This window comes from Ambystoma mexicanum, chromosome 1p (genome assembly GCF_040938575.1).
Source record: "Ambystoma mexicanum isolate Mex_15411 chromosome 1p, UKY_AmexF1_1, whole genome shotgun sequence".
NCBI lineage: Eukaryota > Metazoa > Chordata > Amphibia > Caudata > Ambystomatidae > Ambystoma > Ambystoma mexicanum.
In genome coordinates, this window is record NC_090921.1 from 354,592,954 (window position 1) to 354,616,755 (window position 23,802).

Genomic DNA, 23,802 nt, shown 5'->3' on the forward strand with positions numbered 1-23,802 from the left:
TGGGTATAAAAGTATATAATTATTTATTTAACAACACACTTTGTTAAATACTCTAACACTAATATGGCAAGCAAGTTCAAAACACAGTCACTATTAATATATATACATCCCTGATCACTTATTGAACAAGTCTTAGTTAAAACACTACTTATTTTCAGACAGAGGTGAGCGCTTAGCCTAAGATGGCACTCCAATAAGTTAATTAAAAAGGGAGAGAAAAATGCAGAATTAGGAACATTCACAATACCAACACTTTAGGAGAACCAGAGCAAGTCAGAAAAGGCAGAGTCTACTGAGGAGCAAGAAAGTCATAGGCCAGGTCCATTCTTGAAGAGAGCAAGGCGGAATGTGTCCAAGATCACACAGTTGAATAGTACTTTTAAAGAGTCGTTGCAAAGAATTCAAAAAGGGTTGGCTCGAGTTAGGAAAAGTTAGTTAGTAGGTCTCAGGTCACCCCAGGATAGAAAGTCAAGGATTTACGGGACACCTTGAATAGTCTGTTGCAAGGGAGACCAGGTGGGACTCAGTACCTGAAATGGTGAGAAAGCTCCAGCGGGGGCAGTTGTTTCTGGCAGCGATTGCAAGTCGGTGCTTCGTCCAGGGGAAGAGGAGATCTCGACGTGGAGGAAAGCTGGAGGTCGTTGCACTGCCAGGGAAGCAAACAGCCGCAGAGTTTCTCGGTTAAAAGGTACTACCCTTTTATTCGCGGTAGTGATGAAGCGTGGCTATCCGGCCGCCGGGGTGCTTGGCACGGGCGATTCGACCACGGGTCGATCCAGTAAGGCGAAAAAGAGGGCAAACTGGTTATCCCCACCAGCTCAGAGGAAGAAGACTCTCCAGGATGAAGATCTTCTCTGTCGTTGGGAAGTGGTGAGACAGTTCAGCAGGGCTCCACCGGTGGTGTCATCGTTGCAGGTCGGCTCAGCTTCTCCCTCTTCGGATTCTTTGGTCCTGTGGCAACTTCTGAAGTTCCAGTCCCCAAAGTCCTGCTTTTATGCAGAAAACCCCCATTCATAAGTCCTAACTGTCACTCAAATATTCTAAGTGGTGAGCCGGGCGGCTCACCACAGGGCCAATCACACAAGAGTGCGACTTGAGTTGCCGAGGCAACTTAGTCCAGGGTGCCTAAACCCCCCTCCCACACATCCTGTAGACCCGACAGAGTGGCACCACTTCTGTGGAGAAGCCCGCCAAAAAGTGGAACAGAAGGCTCAACTTGGGTTGGAGTTACAGAAGATTTTAAAACCGAGTCCTGGCAAGACCCAACCGGGGAATAAATATTAAATAAATAACCCGGCGGTATCTTTAACATTGCACCAAAAAGTGGTGCGTTTAAAATGAATTGGAAAATCCCATAGTAAATATTCCGGTGGAATATTTTGCGTGGTAACCACTGCCACCAGTCAGAAACTCAACTAGGGGGGACAGCACAGTCCCCCCTCAAAAAACAGACCCAGGGGCTATCTAATTACCCCTACCAGTACTTTCACAATATGATGGTTTGTACTGGTTCTGTTCCCAATGTAAGACTAGTAAAGTCAATGGTGACTTTACTTTCCACGGGAGACAGTAGTCAGTCCCAGGGTATGGAGTCTATGTTTGGGGGTCACTATGACACCCCTGTGTTACTGCACTGAGGGTGCTGTGTAACACACTTACCAAAAAAACATGAAACCCTATGGAGTAAAAGACCCAATAGCCCATTAAACACATTACAAAGTCAAAGGCTATCTCAAATCATGTCTAAGAGTGGGAGAAAAAGAGTCTCACTCTTAGCAGGGGAAAAAAATAAACCCCAAAAATCCAGCAAAGCTGCTGTGGGACTCACTAGGTTTGGGAAATTAGCCTTAACAGAGAATTCTCCCTAACAACCCCCAATGTCTTGACTTTCTTTGACACATGGTAGTATTCCCCGAAATGTAGAAGTTGGTGTAGGCCTGGTCTAGTTTGCAGAGCGTGCTCTTGATGCCGCGATCAGACGCTCGGTTTTATTACAAATCAGGGCGAGAGAATTGCTTGCCATCCAGGCTTGGATGGCGTTATAGATTTTATTAATGGGGGCCAAATCCTGTTCATACTTCCTGCTGAGCTCGAGGACAACCTGGGTGTCGCCGGCATTGTTCGTATACCGGACACCCAGGGTGTCCAAAAAGTCCAGTAGGGGCCTGGTGTATATGTTGAACAGGGTGGGCGACAAGCAGGTGCCCTGAGGGACGCTGCATGTTTCATGTAGGGGGTTTGAGCTTTCTTCACCTACGGAAACCCGAACGATCCGAGGAAGGAGGATATCCACTGGGATGCTTGGTCTTCCCTAGGCTTGTCACTAGTAAGGATTGATCCACCGTCGAAGGCTGCAGAGAGCTCAAAAAGCATCAGCAGGGCGGGATGACCTCTATCCACTGTACTGGCCAAGGTGGATTTAAGGTCCAGCATTGCGGTCTCTATCCCATGCTGGACTCTAAAACCTAATTGGCGTTGGCCCAGAATTTGATGGTCTTCAATATGCTTCTGTAGTTGTAACAACATATGTAAATAAAAAGTAATCTACAAAAAAAACCATTTTGGTGTGTCAAATAAAGAGGCATGACAATAAAGAAAATAGTTTAAAACTTTTTCTGTGTGGCATTTTATTTCTCTTTGAAGAATGCATAGGTTTGTTCAGCTAACTGATACTTGTGCTGCCCTGGTGAATAAAAATGCCCCATGTTCACTTCATAACACTGAAATGTTAAGCACATACTGTGTAAAAACTAGGGCTTGTTAGGTGAGCCATCACTTATAAATTGCCCCACTTGAAAGGCTGTCAGCACAAAGAATGGGGCACAGGGTGTGTCACTCCATAGCATCTCACACGCTGCGTTTGGAATATGCATTCCTTTGTTTGCATATTCCAACGCATTACAGTCAGCAGAGAGCAGCCAGCCGAACAACGCAGAGGAGCACTCACCGGCACAGCTTCCTGCTTAATCTGTTGTGCTTTCTGTGTAGGCCCCTTACTGTAGCCCTCTCCTGAGCTGTTTAGCTCTGCACTCTGGGTCGTCGCCCGCTCTGCCCGGCCCAAGAAATGGGGCTGTGCCTGATGTTAAAGTGTCCTGTAGTTAAAGTGCCTTTGTCCAGGGGGTGCTGACTGCTGTTTTTAATGTCGGCATGTGCGCGTTTATGATTCAGGAGGTGAAAGCAATACCATCATTGGCTGTAAAGATAATCCATGTTCTGTACAACTAATGCTCTTTGTAGATTGTGCAGGATTTACTTGAGTAAATCTGTTCTCACAGTGTGTAGTAGTGTGTGTCAAACATAACATTCAGGGATGTGTCTCAGGAGGCATTTCATGAGTTAACTGGACAGTACGTTATATTCCGCAAGGAGGCAGGAATGCGCATTTGCTGTTTAACTATGTAAGATGATGTATTGATGTACGATATGGCACATTTACTGTTTCACTGCATAGGATGTTGTGTTTAACTATAGCGTAGGAGTAGTGTGAGAGTTGTAAGTTAATTTGTTTTACCTGTTTAGCTTAAACTTTAGAGAAATTGCAGGCATGTCTACTTTCACAGTAGGATATATGTACACTATGTGCTACTACGAACCTATCTATGCTACTAAGAATGCTTTGTGTTGTGTTGTGACTCAACGTGGCCCAAATATACACACGACACAGGAACAGGCAGTGTGTGTGTATCTCCTTTATTCTCCTTACATATTTCTTTCCCCTCTGCTTCCCCTCGTCCTCTAGCGCCCCCTCTTCCCATTGTGGTCCCTCCCTCTTAAGGGGCCAGCATACTTTTCCTCTGCAACACCCCCTCACCACCCGTTGATTATCAGGGAAGTTTGTGGCCTACATCTGTTTTGTTGAGCCAGGGGGGCCTCTGAATGGACTGCTGCGGGTGGCCGGGTGACTCACGGGTTTCCCCTTCGGATGCTCTTGGTGGGGGATCATTGGTCTCCTCCATCCTGGGTTCTTCTGTTTTTATAATAGGTAAATCTTGGAAAAGCTTGTGGAAGAATGAGGCATTTTGGGTTATCTCTCCATCTTCTGCCAGGGCCATGACCATCGGTCCTTTAATGTCAGTGACCACGAGCAGCTTTGGGCCGTATCTCATGTCTTTCTTTCTTTGTTGTTTCTGCCTGACGAGTACTACTTCGCCAAGTTGATGTTTTTCTGCCTTCCTTTTCCGATCTGCCACTCTTTGGCTTTTCTCCTTTTCTCTGCCTCTCGTTCTCTAATCTCTGCATCTTCCGCCGGGGTGTAGTCTTCAAGCTGTGGTAGCCGAGTCCTCGGCTGTATTTTATTGTGAGCTCTGTGGGTGTCCGTCCAGTTGACTCATGCAGCCTATTCCAATAACTCATCAGCATTTGGAAATGGCCTGGGGTATCAGGTCTTTCAGCTGGTTTCTGGTGTGTCCTTTGATGGTGGCCATAAACCGTTCCACCATGCCGTTGGCGTTGCCAAAGAAACATAGGCTACGTTTATTGATGGCGCACTTTGGTCGATTGATGGTGAGGCCGGCTTTATGTAGGGTGCTGCACAACGACTTTAAACACTAAAATGTCATCGCTATAGTTGAAGGCATTCATGACGGGTGCAATCAATCTACATATCGTTTCCGGAAATATCTCGGCCGCTGATGATACCCTAAAATTGAGATGTGTGTAGCGGAATAGTCCTTCATGTGTAGTGAATGTGGTTGTTGGTCTGGAGGCCGGGTCGATGACCAGCTGGTGATAGCCTTGGTTTAGGTCCAGCTTAGAGAACCGGGTGGTCTGGGTAAGTCTTACCAGCATGTCTTCAATGTTGGGCCCCGGGTGTCTCTCCCTTTGGATTGCATTGTTGGGGATCTGCATGTCCACGCAGAGGCGTAGGCGGCAGTCAGATTTGGGTACCACTACCGGGGGGACCCACGGGGTGGGCCGGTCTACTCTCTCAATGATGTCATTTTGGAAGAGGAGTTGTAGTTCATGCGTCACTTGTACTTGCAAGTGAAAGCCTATTCTCTGAGGGTGCTGTGGTATGGGTCTCACTATTGGGTCAATGTGGAGTCTGATAACTGTCTCTTAGCTTTCCCACTCGTTTGAATAGTTCAGGGAACATCACCTTCAGCTTGTCAATGTCCCAACTCTCGTTGCAAGAGTGTCTGTAGTGCCTGAGCGTTTGGAGGTACACCCTGTATGGTCTCAGACATGTCGTAGTGAATGTTGATTAGCGCTAAGGCTGTGGCCATCTTGTAGCTGAGAAGGCATCTCCCCGTCATGGGGCTGTGTATGACGTGGATCATGGCGGATATGCTCGTCCTCTGTGGATCAGGGCACAGCTGAATTGGCCTTTGGATTGGAGAGGAACTATTGCTCCCCACTGGAAGATGCCTGCTTGTGATGGTTGCAAAGGATAGGCGCTTGGGATGACATTGTAGGTTCTTTCATTCATAACATTCACAGTGGCACCTGTGTCAATGAGAAATGGGGTCTATAGTCCTTCCATCTGCACTTTCACTGTCAGTGCTGTACTATCATCTGAGGTGTCATATATCAATCGGACGTATTCTTTGCTGTATCTGTTGTATTCATAGTAGGGATCTGCTGCTGAAAGGTCCTCTTTCACTGGAGGGTTTTCGTACGGGTCACCCATGACGTGGTCTCATCAGAATCTTTGTTCCTCAGGCTGATTTAGACGTGCGGGATAGAGGTTTTCTGGTACCTCAGGGTGTCCACGCGGTAGCTCGATGTTCAGGTTCTCCACAGCTATTATGAACCATGGTTGGGAGGTGTATGCCGCCATGTTCCTATTCTGGTCTATTCTCCCGCTATCTCTTTCTGGGTACGGTCGCAGGGCGGGTGTTTTCGGTGGATCATATCTCTTGTTGGGTGTCGGCTCTGGAGGTGGCCTATATGCGGGCAGCAGTGATGTTTTCTGTCGGCACATGGCCTGGAAGTGATTCTCTCGGCCACATCTCATGCACATCTGTCCGATGGCTGGGCATTGACCTTTTTGGGGAAATCTGAAGCCACACCTATAGCATTGTCACTCTGCTGGGAGACGTCAGTTGGTGTTCCACGCTTCTTGACGGGTTGTGCCAGGATATCTTGTCTGTCCTTGTGTGGTGGTGACTATGGCAGCCACTGTGTCTGTTTTCTTCGGATTCTCTATGTTGGCTACTTGCACATCCACCCTCTCGTACACCCTCGTGAGGTCTGCTATCTCCTGTAGCGGGAGGGGTTTATTTAACAGGTGTTCGCTGAACTGCGAGAATATGCATCCTTCTATTACGCTCAAACTGATGGCTTCGTCATCATTGAAGTTTGCGAAGTCACAGTATGTTATTATTCTTTGGAGTATGAATTGGCTGATCGTCTCGTGTGGCACTTGCATGCACTGGTCGAAAGTGTATCCTTCGTAGTCTCTGTTGGGAAGAACGACCAATTTCCCATTGATCGCGGCATTGAGGCGTTGGTACGTTGTTTTCTCTTGAGTCAGGGTGGTTTTTATGATCCATTTGATCTCCTTCCTCACGAGGTTTGTAAAAATGACCATCTTGTTGGGTACATCTTGGTTCTCTACTACCCTAAGTCTTCGAATTCCTCCATCCACTCCTGCCATCTCTGACCCTGGTCCTCTTGTGGATCTAGCGTGAATGGGGTGGGACGTCGCAGAAACGTCACTGGGTTTGTGGGATTGTGGCGGCTTGTGCTCCTGCATCTGCTGCTGCTCCTTGCGACATGTCCTTGGTGGTGTGCTTTTGTTTTGTGCGTGGTGCGGGTGGTTAAGATATTCAGCTCTCACGCGGTCTCTGCACATGTTCTTTCTCTTTGTGGGGTTGTCGCTGGGTACGTCCCCTTCCCTCATGTATGATCTTGTTGCCCTCTGTCCTGTCCACTTCGCTCTCTGTAATACACAGTGCTTTTGTGCATGTTGCTTTGGGTATCTTACTTTGTTCCCCCTTTCTTTTGGAGACACCTTCTTTTTTAAATTTATTTTTATTGCGTGGGCCGCGTGTGTTATTTAGAATGTGGCCCCATCACTATGCTTGCTAGTGCCTCCTTTCCCCATGTGCGTCTTGCATAGAGCTGTGTTGCTGGTGCCTCCTTTACCACATGTTTCTTGCACAGGGTTGTGTCATGCTGGTGCCTCCTTTCCCACGTGTGTCTTCCACAGGGCTGTGTTGTGCTTTTACTGGGCATCCCGTGCTTGTTCTGAAGTCGGGTGGGGGGTAGTGGTCCTCCTTACCGCAGGAATGATGTTCCGATGTTCACCTCCTGCTGATGTGTCCTCCTGAGGCTCAGCCACGCTGCTCCATGCAGTTTCCTCTCAGGTCCGACCTGCATCCGGACAGCTGTGTCTCTCCGTTTCTCCTCCACACGTTTGTTGGTTTAGCGTCTCCTGATCCAGCACCCTCGTGGTCTGGATTCGCTTGCAGCCACCGCCCTACTCGCGGCTAGCAGTCACCACCTCCTCCTCGGATGGTGTGGGCTCTGGCGATTCGTCGACAGTTATTGTGACTCAACATGGCCCTAATATACACCTGGCACTGGCAGTGTACGTGTATCTCCTTCATTCTCCATACATATTCTGGTTTTCCTTTCCCCTGTCCCCTCCTCTTCCCCTCCTCCTCTAGCTCCCCCTCTTCCCACTGCGGTCCCTCCCTCTTAAGGGGCCAGCATCCTTTTCCTCTGCAACACCTGTACAGTACATGCTCCTACGAACTGGCACAGTTCTTACTGTTTAACTGGTTATGTAAGAGAATGTGGACTGCTGTGATAATCTGGACTGATTAGCATTGATTTGTTTAGGTTAACTTCTTGAGGATTTTCAGCCATACGTTGCAAAGACCGTACGCAGCATGGACTTATTGTACTGTATTTATAGCGATTTTAGTTTATCTATTCCAGTTAACTTAAGTGTTCACTGAGTTGCTGTTTAAGGTTAGGCGCTGTGTTTAATTCAGACAGCGTGTTTGATGAGAGTGGGATGGCCAAAGGAGTGGTGCTGATGAATGAGGAGTTTGTGGCGCTGATCAGTGAGGAGTTTTTTACCCTTTGTTAATGAGTTGGTGAGTGTTTTAAAGAGCCATGTGATCACATGCATAATTAGCTTGCAAGGAACCATTTTCAGTTACGTTGGGGATGCCCACCTTTTATTATGACTTGGTTTGGGTTGCATGGAGTTTTGCCATATCACTGTAGTTTTGATATGCATCGGGAAGTGTGTTTAACTTGTTCTTGTGTGTGTGTCTGTGTGTGGTTTTTTTCAGCATGTGTCTGTGATTGTGACTGGTTGGTTTGAGCCCAGTTCCAGGTTGTGGTTTGCTCTGTGGTGCTTATATGGAGTTTGTGGTTGTCACTTGGATGCTAGTGAGTATTTTCAGATGTACCTGGCATTTTTGTGTGCCAGCCCAAGGTGGGGCTCTTCTTGTGCTGAGGTGTGGAAGGCCTGAGATTTGCCGGTGGCAGTGGCGAACCGGAGGTGTAAAATGTCTTTGACAGTAGTTAGTTGCCCAAGGAAGGCAGCAATGGGCTCACCCAGGCTACTTCATCTCAACTTGCTATGCAGAACTTCTAATCAAACACTAACATGCCACATACCCACCAAACATTTCATCATGACATCACACATACTCAAGCAACCTCTCAAGGCTGCCACTCACACAGACAGAGAGCAAGGCAGATGGAAAGTCACAATACAAAACAATACAACACACCTCCTTTCCTTACAAGTGTAGGCAAAGCACAACACGCACACGTAAGGAACAATACAGCACCGATCATCTCACTGATCCCCTTCTTGTGATGCAGAATATTGGTAAGTGTCTGGTGGTCTACTGGGTTCGAATGCTGTTGAGAGGTCAATGAGAACCAGGAGGCAAGGATGGCCATCATCAATAATAAAAAGGGATTTGTTGATTACCTTGATGTTTCCCAGCCGTTTCCGTGCTGCATCCGGATCTGAAGCCAGATTGGTAGATGTGTTTGAGGTGTTGTGTGGCTGGTGTTTTCAGTGATCTTACCTAAGAAGGGAACATGGTAATGGAGTGATAGTTGCTGAGGTTGTCGGGCCCAGTGTTGGTTTCTTCAGTAGCAGAACTATTTGTCCAGTATTGAGGGTCCAGGGGAAGGTGTGTTGGGTGAGGAAGGTGATGATGATTGTCAGTTAAGGGATGAGCGCTTCAGTCAGAAGGGTCTTGAGGGAGGATGTTGTCCTAGTACAATGTGGCCTTGAGGGATGCTAGGGTGGGAGTGTGGTTTTCCATAGTGTGTGTCTTGAAAGTCGTCCAGGTAGTGGTGGTTCTGCGAGATGTGATTTTTAGTGTGCCATCAGTTGTGGCTTTGGTGTCTATGTGTTGGTGGAACATGCTGCACTTGTTGACAGAGGTGGATAGTTTTGATGGACTGCAGTACGGGTGGTTCGGGCAGAGGATTGATGGAATGCTTGATGGCTTTCAAGAGGGCTTTGCTTTAATTCTACGGCTTGGCTACAATGTTTTGGTAGATGTTGGCCTTAGCAGTAGTGATCAGTTGTCTAGTGTAGCATAAAGTTCCTTGAGCAGGTACCATCAATAGACAAGAAAAGACTTGGTGAAAATCCTGCAGCTTTCGGGCCCTTAAGAATTTCACTGTCTTTTCTTGTCTTCTGATGATCCATTTGTTGAAGTTGATTTTTTGAGTATTCTTGAGTATACCATTGCAGAATGTTTAGGCTTGAGGGTGCATTGTTTGACTGGAGTTTGGCGGTTGATGTTGGTTGTGAGAGTTGTATTGAGTTCTTGGAGAAGTGAATCTGAGGCCTGGTTCATCTGAGGTAGCTAGGCCCATGTGAGGTGGATGATGGCAAGGTCTTCTGTGAGAGCATCTACTGGGAAGTTCTTGAATGATCTGAAAGCTTATATGCTGGTTTTCTGATTGGTGTGCTTTACTGGGTGGGGGGGAGGGGTGACTAATGTCAAAGGGGATTGCCAGGTGGTACTACCAGTCGCATCAGATTGAAGAGTCATGATTGAGGAGGGTGGAAAGGGCAGTGATGATGATGTTGAGGATATTACCTTTCCTCTGCGTGGTATCTTTGGTGAGTTGACTTGGTTGCTTGGTTGACAGTGATGTTGAAGCCACTGAAGAAGATGTTAGTGTGCATGAAAGACATGGCTGTGACCAAGTCCATACAGTTTCAGATGAAGGAGGTTGTTGGGTTTGGCTGGTGTCTAGATGAGAGGGAAAGTGGCTGCGTCTGTTGGAGAGAATGGGAAGTGGCGCAGGAAACGTTTTTAAAAGAGCTGATGGTGGCAACATCTGCTTGAGTGAACTGCCATGACGCATTGTGAACGATGGCGAGGTCACCACGCATCTTGTCGTGTCGATTTAGCAGTGATTGAAAGGTGGATCGGGTTCAGGTTGTTCCATGTGTTAGAATCGTGGCGAAAATGGCTGTGGACACAAAATATTGTGGCAAAAAGGCAGTGGTTTTACCGCCAAAATCCATGTAAAGGACACCCCTTTTATCACTGCATAACGTTTAGGTCACGTGACCTAGATCCACTTGCACCAGCTGCATATTATGATACATACTGAAACCACATCAATAACTGTACAGGCTGCATATGCCTGTTCCTTGCAATGGGCCTCATTACGACCCAGGCGGTAAGTTACCACCTGGGTCGTACCTTTACCACCATGGCGTAAACTACGTTTACGCCATGGTGGTTGGCGGATTTACCGCCCCATTCCGAGGTTGGCGGGGCGGTAAGTCCCCATTAACCCATTTACCCTTCCCCATTCCCATTTTTGCCCCATAGGGCATAATGGGAGTGGGGAAGGCGTTAATTACGCCACCGTAAATTACGGTGGCGTAATTAACAACAAGGTCCCTTAGCGCCATGGATTTTAACACCTGCTAAAAGCAGGTGTTAAATCCTCCATGGCGCTAGGGGACCTCGGAATCAGGCGGTAAGGGTCGGCGCTGTTTACGCCGCCGTAAACCCCTTACCGCCTGGGTCCTAATGAGGCCTAATGAAATCTAATACAAATCTGTTCATTGGACTAATTAGGCACAAAGAAAATCTTCAAGCCTGGCACCCACCTAAAAGGCTTTGCACGCCATAGCACCCTTAGCGGAATGAGCCCCGTATATAGAAACGCCCACCCTGTCAGAGCAATGACCAAAGAGTCCCATCTAGTTAAAGGTCAGAAAGAAAACAGGGCAAAGAGGTTTCCGGAAAGATAGGAATAACTGGTCTGCAGACTTTCTCAGTGAGGCTGTTTGGTTCTCTTTGAGGCATTCCACCAGACAAGGTAAGCCGGAGAAAGCAGGGAAAGAAGTATGTGCATATCAAGTTTTCTATGCATAGAAAGCCTGAAACTAACTCCATCTGAAGTAAATGATCTAACCATCAGTTCCAAAGGCCTCACATGTGATACCTTATGAAAAAAGATACCAGGCACAATAAAATGGCTAATGTAAATCTCATATAATGGCAATTTCAAGGTACTACAGTTCCCTATCAAAAATAGAACCAAATTCACATGTCATAGATTAGAATACCTAGGCTCTGGTGGGTTGAGAAAATCTACCTCTTTCAGCAATCCACCTACAAAAAAGTGAAACCCTATAGGGTAGTCATCCAGCAATCGATGGAAAGAAGAAATGGCAGAGCAGTACATATTGACGGTATGATATGGGTCAGAGAGATAATAAAGTCAGAAAATATATGCCTGCACTACATCTATGTGAAATGGATCTATAGTCGCCTCAGAACACCATCAAACCCAGCTTTTCTAGGCACAGTGGTATGACTTATGGCGCTTGTATCCCAGGACTGCTTGTTGAGGTCCAAAGCCTCTGACAAAGGCCTTTGTTACCCATCCATCCCTGCAAACCTCTAAGCTAAATGGAAAAATAAACTTGCTGATACTCTGGGATGAGAGTCTGCCTCGTCATTCAGAAGAAACTCCCTGCACATGGCTAGAGGCATTAGTGGATCTGTGCCCATTACCTTTAGTGCTGGTAAGACAGAATAATTTAGAATGGCCCCCAGGCCCACCATTGAGGATTCACAGAGGCCAGTTTCCCTTGTTAATTCGATCAGGATCCCTGAATGAGTTTGCACTTCTCCCTTCAGAAGGTCAAACACATTCACTAAAGGGTTCGGAATGAAAGACAGGGCCGATATGCTAGAATTATTCAGGCTCTGGTCACTTCGAGAGAGGCCCGACCCCCGGGGCCCTGCCGCTCTTTGGACATTCTGTTTTAAATTAGGTGTAAATAGGGAAGACTGCACCATGTCCAAGTTTCTATACAGAGGCCTCTGTGTCTCTGGGTGCGATGCACCTTCCCTTTCTGCCTCAATTGCAGGCAGAGGAGTGACACAGCCAAAAAAGAGGGAGGGTTCCAGGTCTCCCGTACTTCGAGATCTCCTCTTTAGGAAGGCGTATTTGATTTCTTTTTGATGTTAGTCGTGGTCATTGTAAATTCCAGTTCCGGTGGGAGCAATTGGCTGAGGTTCAAGTTTCCCCTCAGGGTTACTCCCTCAGCTTGCTCCACTTGGCTGCATTCATGGGCATACAGTTGAGCTCCTACTGTGACTTTCTGGTCCATGGGCGTCACTTGCGAAGTCAGTGGAGGTTGGAGCTCAACCAGGTTTTCACCCTGGGACTCAATCGTAGGTCCTTCCCACTCAGGCACTCTTAAGTCATCAGCGAGAGACCCGCTGCAAAGATAATAGGTTGTCGGTATTGTTAGGTCTTTGTCACAATCTTGAAAGAGAGACCTGTAAGACGAAGATTGAGTATTCTAGAATTGTCTTCTTTTTTGTTTATTTGCCTTAGATTACGAGTTACAAGGGAAACACTTCTCAAAGCCCCTTGTCCGTGTGGGGCCAGCAGCAATCAGGGGCGTAGGAGACACATCAAATCTGGGGGGGACAGGGGACATCTTGAGGACTTTGCTTTATTTATTTATTGTGTTTTAGTCAAAGAACTCGACTTTTCACAAAATTAGAATTAAAATAGCAGTACGTATTAAATTACAAATATCACTGTATAAAACAAGAGAAAAGAAGAAAAGAAAAGCGAAGAACATTAAAGGATGCATCAGCAAAGAACATGTCTTTGTATGTTGCATTTCTGGATTTTTCATCTGACTATGAGCTCATGGTAAGAGAGAGGAAATTAAAATAACATCCAGTGGGTCACAGCTAGGACGCCAGCTCGTTAAGAGGCAGATCACCTGTAAGTGGACTCCTGCCAAATAAAGGAGTTTCAGCCTTTTCTACCAACTGCAAGTTGCTACTTTTTTTGTGTGGGGCAAGGAGACGTGTTTGTGTGTCTTGGAATGGAAAGATGGGTGTTTCAAAGAAAGAGGAAATCTTGTTTGTAACTCTGAGTAAGCCCTGTTATGGGAGTAGAGGGACCAGGTGTGTGATGTTGCTGCTCTGACTGTCCTCCGGGGAGGGTACAGCAAATAAGGAGGATGAGCAATCGCAAGCCCACCCCCTTATAAGCACTCCCCAGGTCTGCGGATGTGTCAGACCCGGGGGATGCCTAGTAGGTGGGGTGTATGTGGACCCAAGGGGGTGGCCAGAGGGGCAGCCCCCTATCTGGGCTGCCCCTCTAGAGCCCCTGCGAGGGCCGGGCCAGCCTCTCACGATGAGTCTGGTCCCTCTAATTTCATCTCATGCTGGCTTCAGAGCCTAGCCTTTCTTTGCCTTTGTTATTCTGAATGCAGAGCTGGACTCTGTTCCTTTCTCGTTTAACATTTGCTTCAAAGCCTGATCTATTTGATTCTCTCATATGTTACTAGGACGGCAGAGCATGGGTCCTCTGCCCTGTTACATTATTCAAAGAGCCCCTCCGGCCTTTCTTTGCCTCTCCCTTGTCTCACTGCTTGCTTAATACATACCTCCTTGTTTGAACACTCAACATATTCTCCCTAACACTGTAATGGCAGCTGCAGTCTGTCTTAACTTCTATTTGTTCCGTGTCTTGAATTGGCCTCTTATTTCCGCTTTTCTGTCTGCAGGGGAAAGGCATTTGCCAGTCACTGCCACAATGGTTCTACCTGGCCATAAGAGGGCAACAGCTAGCCAATATTGGAAGAACATGGGCATATTATGCCAGAGGCTGGCAACTGCCTTCCTAATGCCTACACAAGAGACACAACTCTTGCCTTTGTTTCTAACAGTAATTCAGTGGATGAAGAAACTCGAGAACACACATATTGCTTATAAATGTAGGGGATGATGTCACACTTGGTTAAGACATTTTGATCACGCCAGGAGCTAATTTCCAGCTGCAATTAAGCGATTACTTTTTAGACTTCTGGCTTTAAATAACTTTAGTATCACCTGGAAAGCACAGAGGTGGCTCAACAGAGTTCCTGAAGCACGAGGGGTACCCTACTCGTGGGCATGGATGAGTAGAGGGCATTCTTGCCCTGGTTTGGAGCCTGGCCCCTACAGCCATGATGTAGGGAGGGCCTATTACTTTTGGTTGTACGTACCCTTTGAGGGTGGGCAGACATTGCCTCCTGCTTTAGCCCACTAACAGCTCTGCTTTGCAACTTTATCACACATACCTGTCAGATGACATGTAACTCAATGCTACTAATGTTATCAGCCTCAGAAGTCTGGAATCCTTTGCCACATCAACTAGGGTACAGGCTTGCCACCAGAGACTTACCCATGTCTGAGTCGGCATCTGTCGCCCTGTGGAGAACACACACAGAAAGAGCAGGGAACAGTGCCCTTGCGGGTTTTTCACACTTCTTCCTCGGGGTAGGCACAATTCACTCCGCAGAGAAAGTGGCACATGCTGGGCAACATTCTCCCAGCTTTACAATGTCACCCAAAAAACGAAATTGGCCATTTGAAATACCTCTGTCGACTTATTATTGCGCAATCCACACTGACGGGTTTAAGCACCTGCTTAACGCGAGATGGCAATTAAGGGCATTTGCCAACGCACTCAAGAAGCACAGGACACCCTCTTACCAGCGACATGCCATGCTCTCTCATTCTGATCACAAATTGCCAAGTATCTGAGGTCATGTTAAATGTATTTATTTATTACATGTGTAGCATCATGCAAAACCCCCAAGCATCAAGGCGCAAAGTAAACTGCATGGAGTGGACCACTTCCATTGGCGCACGTTTTTACTTTTCCGCCACAAAATGGAAGCTTTTAGCGTAAAAGGCAGGTGAAATCACATTGCTTTTCCACTTTGCAAGAGTGTAATTACCTTGCGCAATTAGTGATTGCTGGCAAAATTGACAATGGCTTCCTCTGGATTCCGCCCGCTTTTACCAGGTTTAATTTCCAAGCAGATCCCAAAGGAATCCCTTTCCTTATTTCCAGCATGAGAATCGATGTTGGCATTAAGGACGCATTTGTCTGGTGGAGCGGGAAATACAGGGGGTCCTGGTGTGTCCACTCGGCTCCCGAATTCCACCCAGAAAATGCACGAAAACGTGGCCAATTAGAAATGCGACAGTAATAGTGTTTTCCACCACTTTTTCTGAACTAATCGACCTGGAAAATGCTGTTGCATTGGAAGCTGAATGCATTCACTCTGCCTATTATCCCACCGGAAGATTAAGCCAGGTGCTGAACACAGGTGTTACATATTCCTGTGCACAATCTGCATTTGGAGCATTTACTAACTGAGCTACCTTAAAAATGATATCACCTCTGGGGCTTTACTGTCTTAACCCCTTAACTGCCATGGGTATTTCCCCCCAGTGCCAAGGCCTTTTTTGGTGATTTCGGTATGTTGCCATTCAATTCCTTGACCCCTTTTTTCCCACATGTAGGCGGTCGTAACGCCACCCAGGAATCCTAGTTTGCTGTACGGGGGTGAGAGAAAATGACCAAAAAGGAGAACATTTGTTCTTTTTTCAGAAAATGGCAATAAAATGTTGTACAAAGAAGCATGTGGTGTTTTCCTTGTAAGAGCTAGGAACAAATGGTTTGCTGTGCTGGATTTGCCATTTTCCAGGCTTTCAACAGATTGAATAGAAACCAAAATAACATATTTTGATATGCTAATCAGCCGTTTTGTGAGAGGTAGGCGATTTTGGCGTTTTTTGTCCAATAGGACATGCGTGGACGGAATGGAAGAAAAGGGTAAGAAAGCTGAATGGGAAGCCAGAAAGGCATACACTTCTGAAAAGTAGACAATATTCCAAGTTTAGGATGGGGTGATTTGCGCAGGTCAGTCAACAACTATGTAGGGAAAGATTCCATAGTTTGGGAGGAAATCGGGAAAATGACATTTCACTCTGGTCACCCACCGAAACACGCAGCCAACAACACATGGCCTACCTTCCTGAGTTTCCACAGGTTTCCCAATGAAAACGGTACCTCACATGTGTGGGGAATGTATTGTGAACCTCTCTACCCCATATCTGAGAAAGATGGTCTGAAAGGGATGCCAGGGCTCCTCTGGGTACAAACAAAATGCCCTGTGCAGTTTCCAATCACTAGCGTCTGACAAGTTGCAAGAGCATCAGTCCATGACCAAATTTTTGGTCCGTTGCAAATATTCTGCCTCAACCCTAATGTGATACCTCAGGCCAAATTACCAAATGCTCACCTCCAAATCTGAAAAGCATTTTGACCTATAGATATACCTTAGCATGGTCTCATTGTCCATCAGATGGATTACCGCACATTGAGAATGTGTCTTTCTTTAAATTGTAGACAGCAAAGGACCCGACAGGAATCTCTAAACACTTTGTGTCGAAGAGATTCTTGTTGAAACCATTGACCTCCAGTCAAAACTGAACCACAACTTGCCTCCAACCTTTAAGTCTGGCATCTGAGTCTAAGCAAAGATCGGGTAATGAAACATAAATAGCTCTGCCTTTTCAGATCGCCACATTCCTTAATCACTAACCCTGCTCTTCTGTTTCCTCCCGGAAGAGAAACTCAGCCTGTGTAGTCCACAACATTGTGGCATGCCCTTATCTTTAACCTCTTCATTGCCCTGTTGTGAAGGTGGCTGGAAAACTGCCTTTTATGGAAGAGGAAAGGATATATATGCACCATACTCGATGTCTTAAGGACACCACCGGTTTGACAATGGCCTTCTTCAGTTCCGTTTTATCTCTACCACTTTGCACCATGGAAGATGTATAGTGGACATCCAAAGCCCAGAAATTGCATGCTCTGAGAAGGGGCTTCCACTATTTTCTCCAGGTTGATACTGAATCCCAGGCTCTGCAAAAGGGAGGTTGTAAGGTTTAGCCAATTCTGAATCAAAGATCGTGATTGGCCATCAAACGTATGTACTCTTGATAAATTATCATCTGTACCCCTCTTGCCCTGAGAAAGGCTCTTATCGGCTACATGAGTTTGCTGAAGCACCTTGTGGCTCATGCATAGCCTAAAGGGTGGGAGGTGAAATGGTACTTCACTCCCTGCCACTAAAACAAAAAGAACCTCCTGTGGGAGGTATGGATGGGAACCATCAGTTAAGCTTCTTTCAGATCTCATCTGACCAACCAATCTCTTTTCCTCTGAGTCTCTCAGTACAGATATCGGGCCTCATTACGAGTCCGGCAGTAACACTTTTAACACTTTACCGGCGCCTAACTTCCCGGTACCACTACAAGTCCCGGCGGATCTGGAAGTCTGGCACCAGAAAATGTTGTTCTCCATTCCCACGGAGCCCAATAGGACTCCATGGGAGTGGGGAGACAGAAGCACCGTCACTGTTGCTAACTGTGCCAGTTCTTCCTTGAAAACTCTGCGGGTTGGTGCTGTTGCGCCCAGCAGATCAGACCTGCTGGGCGCAACCGCCTCTACCCACAGAGTTGTACTGTGGCGGTCCGGAAAGGGTGCCAGTACGGTGCGACCGGCACACTTATTTCCAGACCACCACAGTTGTAATGAGGGCCATCATCTCCAACTCGAAGTATCTGTACAGAATTAATCCGTTGAGATCCTGAGATTGCTAACGAGTCTAAAAGCTTTCTCCTTGCACACCATTCCTTCAGCCAATTAAGATTAAAATGCTTGTTTTTCCCTTTGAGAATGAACTGCCCTGTACCCATCATATCTTTTTGGAACATCTGCCGAAGAGGTTGTTGGGACTTAGACTTCTAATGCATTGTTCCATCCCTGCATAGTATTTGCAGTTAGCCAATAAAATTACTAACACATGCACCGGTGTGCTATATAAGCACCCCGGGCGTTAACGGTTCACGGTATAAGTCAACATAACATAACATAACTTAAATAGTTTGAAAGCTAATATGAGTTATTCTAGCAGAGGTTTCTGTAGGCCAATGGTTTGAACTATGTTCACATTACAGTAAAACCAATAAAATGTTATGAGCAAGCAAATGTCTTGCCATTTTAAATATTTTCAATCCAGGAATGTGAGTAACCCAAGAAATCTATCATCAGCTAGGATGTCTGGGGAGAGGTGTATCTAGAACCAAAATGCCATATTGTGGCAGAACCATCTTTAAAAATGTCATGTTCATGGCTTAACGCAGTGTGCTGCCTTTGCTTTTAGGAATCTGTTGAAGTTTTGTCCTTTTTTGTGAAGATTCTTCTTCAATGTTGAATTATTTAGTTTGCTTTTTGCCAACAATGTTTGGCATGTTTACATAGGGAAATACAATCCACGTGATTGTGATGATTCTATCAAGCAAGCTTCTTCCTTCTCAATGGCAGCATTCCGCAAAGACACACAAATGCTTGATTACATAATGGATAATGTGTGACTCAAATTGCAAATCATACAATTATGGAAACCACATACATCATTAACAAATTATTGTTTGTCGTCTCATGTAAAATTTGTGATGTTCTGTTTTAATTGAAGGCTTTATAAAAAAATAAAAAGTCAACTCTACTGAGCTGCAGTGATAGATTTTTTGTGCTATGAAGCTTAAGACCAATCAAGCAAGCATCAGTTTCTTTTTAAGTCGCTGACACTGACTTGTATTAACGCTTGCATACGACACTCATTACTGCTGTCTAACAATCTGAACATTGTGTTGGGAGCCCAGGTCCTACCAAGAGGGACACGATTGCTCCAGGGCTGCTCTGGTGGGACCTTTTGAAGCACGAGGAGCCTTTTCAGCCAGCAGAGAAGAACAAACCATTAGATGAGAGCCACGACTTGGTGAGTAGACTTGGAGTTTGGAACAATATGGAAAAATGGCATACCACCGCTCATCAAAGGGGCTGCCATTTGTTTAATGCTCACCTCCTTAAAAAAGAATACCGATCCGTTGGTGTTGGAAGCTTAATAATGCAAAAGCAAGTGGTTTTCTAGCAGCAAATTATAAAGACTGTATCACCCTAGAATTGTGCAAACTACATGGTTTTCACATATAATCCTGCTATGTTTGTGTCACGATAAGTATGGTGCAGTCCTGCCTTTGCTATCTATGGTGACAAGTACATGGTTGCTCAAGAAATAATTAATGTTAAATATTCAAAATAATGTGAATTTTTATTAATCACGAACTTCCAATGTATTCAATTGTCGCCCAAGGACAAGTCCTCTCAGCCCTCTCTCAATAGGGAACTTAATCATGTTTTCTTGATTATTCAATGTGACAACTTTGTCACTCCTCTCCCTGTTTGATAGCAGTACCCTGTACCCTGAAGCCAGAAACCCAGACGCACTTTTTAGTAGTTTAGTATGAAAATGAACACACCCTAAGTGGCATCCCATCCCATCGAAAGTGACAAAAATCCACAACACTGTAGCAATGCAATGTAAAGACCTCAAGTGATAAAGTATTTACTAAATGAAATTAGAACATCACTCCAAGTCTACTTTTATAAACACATTAAATACAAATGATTTTTAATAGAAATGTCATACATAAACTATAGGTATATATGATGTGAAATAAAATATAGAGAAGAGAAAGCGTATAAAATCCCTCAGGCAAGGTAGAAAAACATTTATATCAGGAGTCTACATGTCAGATCTTCAAAAGCCACATCGACTACACGTTTTAACGCTATCCACATATGATATATATATAAATGCAGTTGACCTGATTCACAAAGATTTTCACAGTAGCAAATCAGGAGGAACCTGATTCACAAAGTCTAAACTATGGGAAATCCAGAGCTGCCTTTAGCATCTCAGAGAACTCTTGAGCAAACTATGTGAATCATATTCACACTTAAGCATCTGAAATGCTCTAGGAAGCTCCCCCTTTGCTCCAGTTGTTGACTTTTTGAATAAGGTATAAAGTAGCAGGAGCAAATCTGGGATGCTCCGGGCACTTTTGTAAAGGAGGGCCCAAATTGGTAATAGCATAAAAGTTAATACTCAATAATGGAGTACGCAACATGCGCGTAAAAAAAGGGCTTTATTCAAAACACAGAATCTCGGCCGTGACAATTACAATGAGTGTTAGCAGCTTTTTATATCACAAACACCTCATTAATGAAGTCCTACATCAATATCGATTTCAAAACCTATATGTATTTTGCATTGGTTAGTATCCCAAGCTACATGTAGACTAAATAGGTGTTAGTCCATCATTGGCTAAAACATATCTGATGGCCCCTCCTGGATCCATCCTATTACAGATTCTAACTTTATTACATCATTACATCTATACTTGATTTGTTGGCTCTGTTCATTATAGATGGTGTGGCAATAGGCATTTCCATTGGTTGGCCATTTACTCACCAACCTTGGACACTTTGTCAAGACGTCAAGATATGCAGTAGACATATGGTGGGAGGTGATAAGTCCATTGTCTGCAATAATTCCAATTAAAAGTACTCCCCATCATTCCCAGGCTATGTGCCCTATCTGCTCCTTTGTACTTTGCATTGTGTATCATCTTGTGTCTGTGTGTGTTCTAGGGAGTTTGGTAGGTGTCTTATCTGTTCTTGTCTCATAATGAATAACAAGTGTTCTTCATGTCTTGATCACGCGTTAGAGAAGGATGTTTGTAGCTTATCAGTGAAGATTTAGCGGCCTTGCATAAAATGGAAATATTAGGGTAATTCACAGGTCTTTGCCAATAAAAGGAATAGGATCACACACTGGTTATTGTTCAGGCTGGCTACAGACAGGGAACAGGAAGTTACACCTTCCCTAGTTTAGATCTAAGTAGATGTCTTATGCAGTCCTTGAAAGCAACTTCAGATCCCATCCTCTCACAAAATTTTGGGATGGGGACTGGCCAACGACCAGCTTTCAAGACAATGGCCCTTATTACAAGTCTGGCGGTAGCCGCGCCGGTAAATTCGGCAGGCTGGCGCCGAACTTGCAAATTATTCCGGCGCCTGGCAATGGGGAAATACAGGGGCATTACAGAAGCCCTCCAAATGGTGCCACTCTGTCTGGGTTCCAGGGTGGAGGGGGGAATTGGCACCCTAGACTGCGTTGCCTCAGCAAACCAAGTCACACTCTACTCTGATTGGCCCAGTGGTGAGCCGCCCGGCTCACCACTTAGCATGTGTGATTGACAGCTAGGCTGATGAATGGGGGTTTTGCTGCATAAAAGCAGGGCCTTTGGGACTGGAACTTCAGAAGTCGTCACAGGACCTAAGAATCCAAAGAGGGAAGAAGCTGAGCCATCTGCAACGATGACACCACCGGTGAAGCCCTGCTGCAGCCACCTCACTACTTTCCCGACGACAAGAGAAGATCTTCTGCCGGTCGAGTCTTCTTCCTCTGAGCTGGCGGGATCAACCAGTTCACCCTTTTCGCCTTCCAAAGACTTCTCTTGGTCGAATCACCCGTGCCAAGCTCACCACTTTTGACCGCAAATAAAAGGACCGCACCTTTTAATCGGGAACTCCGCGGCTGGTTTCATCCCTATGCAGTGCAACAACTCCATGTTTCCTCCTCGACGAGATCTTCTCTTACCCTGGTCGGAACCACAAACTTCAATCACTGCCAGGAACAACTGCCCCCGCCGGAGCTTCCTTTCTCTTTAAGGTACTGTGTCCTGCCTGGCCTCCCTTTCCACAGATTGCTAAAGGTGACCCTTAAAACCTTGGCTTCTAAACTGGGTTGGCCCCAGGCCTTCTACCTTTATCTTTTGAATCACCCCAACCTCTTTTGAACACTCTGCAAAGACTTTTAGTGCACTTTAAACCGTGTGATCCTGGGCACATTTCACTTTGCTCCTTTTAAAGTGGGCCCGGCTTAAGAACTTTGGTTCTACAGTATAACCTGCCTTTCTCCCCTTGCTCTCAACTCTTAAAAGTGTTGGGAACTGTTTTATTTCTATGCTCTGCCTTTTTCTCTCCCTTTAACTACATTATTAGAGTGCCATCTTGGTTAAGCGCTCACCTCTGTTCTAGTAAATAGTGTTTTAACCCTGACTTGTCTGATAGTTATTAAGGGAGGTGTGTATACTTTACTTGACTGTGTTTTGACTTGCTTTTGATTGAGAGTGCTAGTATATGACTTAAAGTGTGTTTTAAATAAATAATTATATACTTTTTATACAAAGCTCTGGTCAGTGTTTGTTTGCTCTACTGTGTTTTTTACCCTATTGTGTATACTCTACATACTGCCCTACTCTTCTTGAGAGAAGTCTGACTGCTCAGCCACAGCTACCAGGTAAATCTGGGTGGTACAGACTGCTACCAATTGGGTTAACTGCTTACTCCTGTAGTCTTAATCTTTTTGCAGTGTTCCCCAAGGGAACTGCACAGGATTCTGCCTAATACCAAGCAAGGAGTCATTCTTAGTTGGGAAAGAATACATCACCTTAATAGAAAAAGAATTTAAGGAGCAGGACATGGCCGGTAATAAATGGTTACTGTCCGACAGCAGCATTCCAGGGCTGACATGGAGTAACAGGCAGGGACTGGTACAATGATGGAAAGAGAAAAGAGACTGATGTGAACAAATACATCAAACGGACAGGCCAAACTCAGGCGCATGCAACATCAGACAATGTCAGGAATGTAAAGTGGGTGATGCTGGCAGCTAGAATGTGAAGTAACGGCTTGCACAAAATGCACCCTAGGTACGTATTAGATTTTCCTTGGTAACAAGAGGGTACCCTTTCCAACAAAACCACAATCAACATAAGGAAAGAGTATTCTTGTTGCTAGTGGGTGCGCCTCCAAACTATTACAAAATTACAAATCACAATAGAAAACTGTGCAGTGTTTTATTTGTGTTTCTTGAATCAAGGATGCCGATAACCTGTTGAATGAGTGCACTGGTGAAAATCGTCGAGTATATTATGTAAGACAACTGTGCCTGGGTGTTAATGTGTAGATTTTGTGGCCCAGTGGCCTCATTACAGTTAAAGAAGCGTATATGTCCGTTTCCCTATGTTTTCTGCTCCAAACGTGCATCTTGTGTCTCTGTGGTAAGTAGGTAGAACGTTGTTTATTCATATACAAAAAAATAAACAAGCATTGACAAAGCCAAAAGTTTTGGCTTTTGTGTAGACATGGGACAGGCATTTGCCAAGCAGTACCATAACCTAGAAAAAAGAGGTCAACAGCTGGAAAATTATGTCAGTGCCTGGCAAATGCATATCTAATACCTTCACACAAGCCAAAGCAGTTGGCATTGCGGTGCAAGTGACCGATATAAGGACACACACATTGCTTAGAAACAAGTGGCTCAAGACACACTTGTTTAAGAAATTTGTATTACCCCAGATGCTTATTTGCATCTGCAATTAAGCCTTAGCAATCGAACACTGGTAGAAATAGCACTGGCAGGCCCTAGGCAGCACAAAGTTGATGTCACTGTTCGATAGGGCAAGGTCAAAACACAGATGGATGTGTTTTGGGCGGGGAGGAGCAGGGAGTGGGTGGGGTGAGGGACAGGCGGCCCATGGCCATAGGGACTAG

At 45.5% G+C, this 23,802-nt stretch overlaps 1 protein-coding gene across 1 annotated transcript in view; it reads left to right on the top strand.

The window, feature by feature from the left end:
- Positions 1-23,802, top strand: part of LOC138570121 (sodium/iodide cotransporter-like) — a 636,461-nt gene that overhangs the window by 555,487 nt on the left and 57,172 nt on the right. The window contains exon 16 of the mRNA XM_069648754.1: positions 19,002-19,117. Coding sequence (XP_069504855.1) covers positions 19,002-19,117 — 116 coding nt within the window. The remainder of the gene's footprint in view (positions 1-19,001; positions 19,118-23,802) is intronic.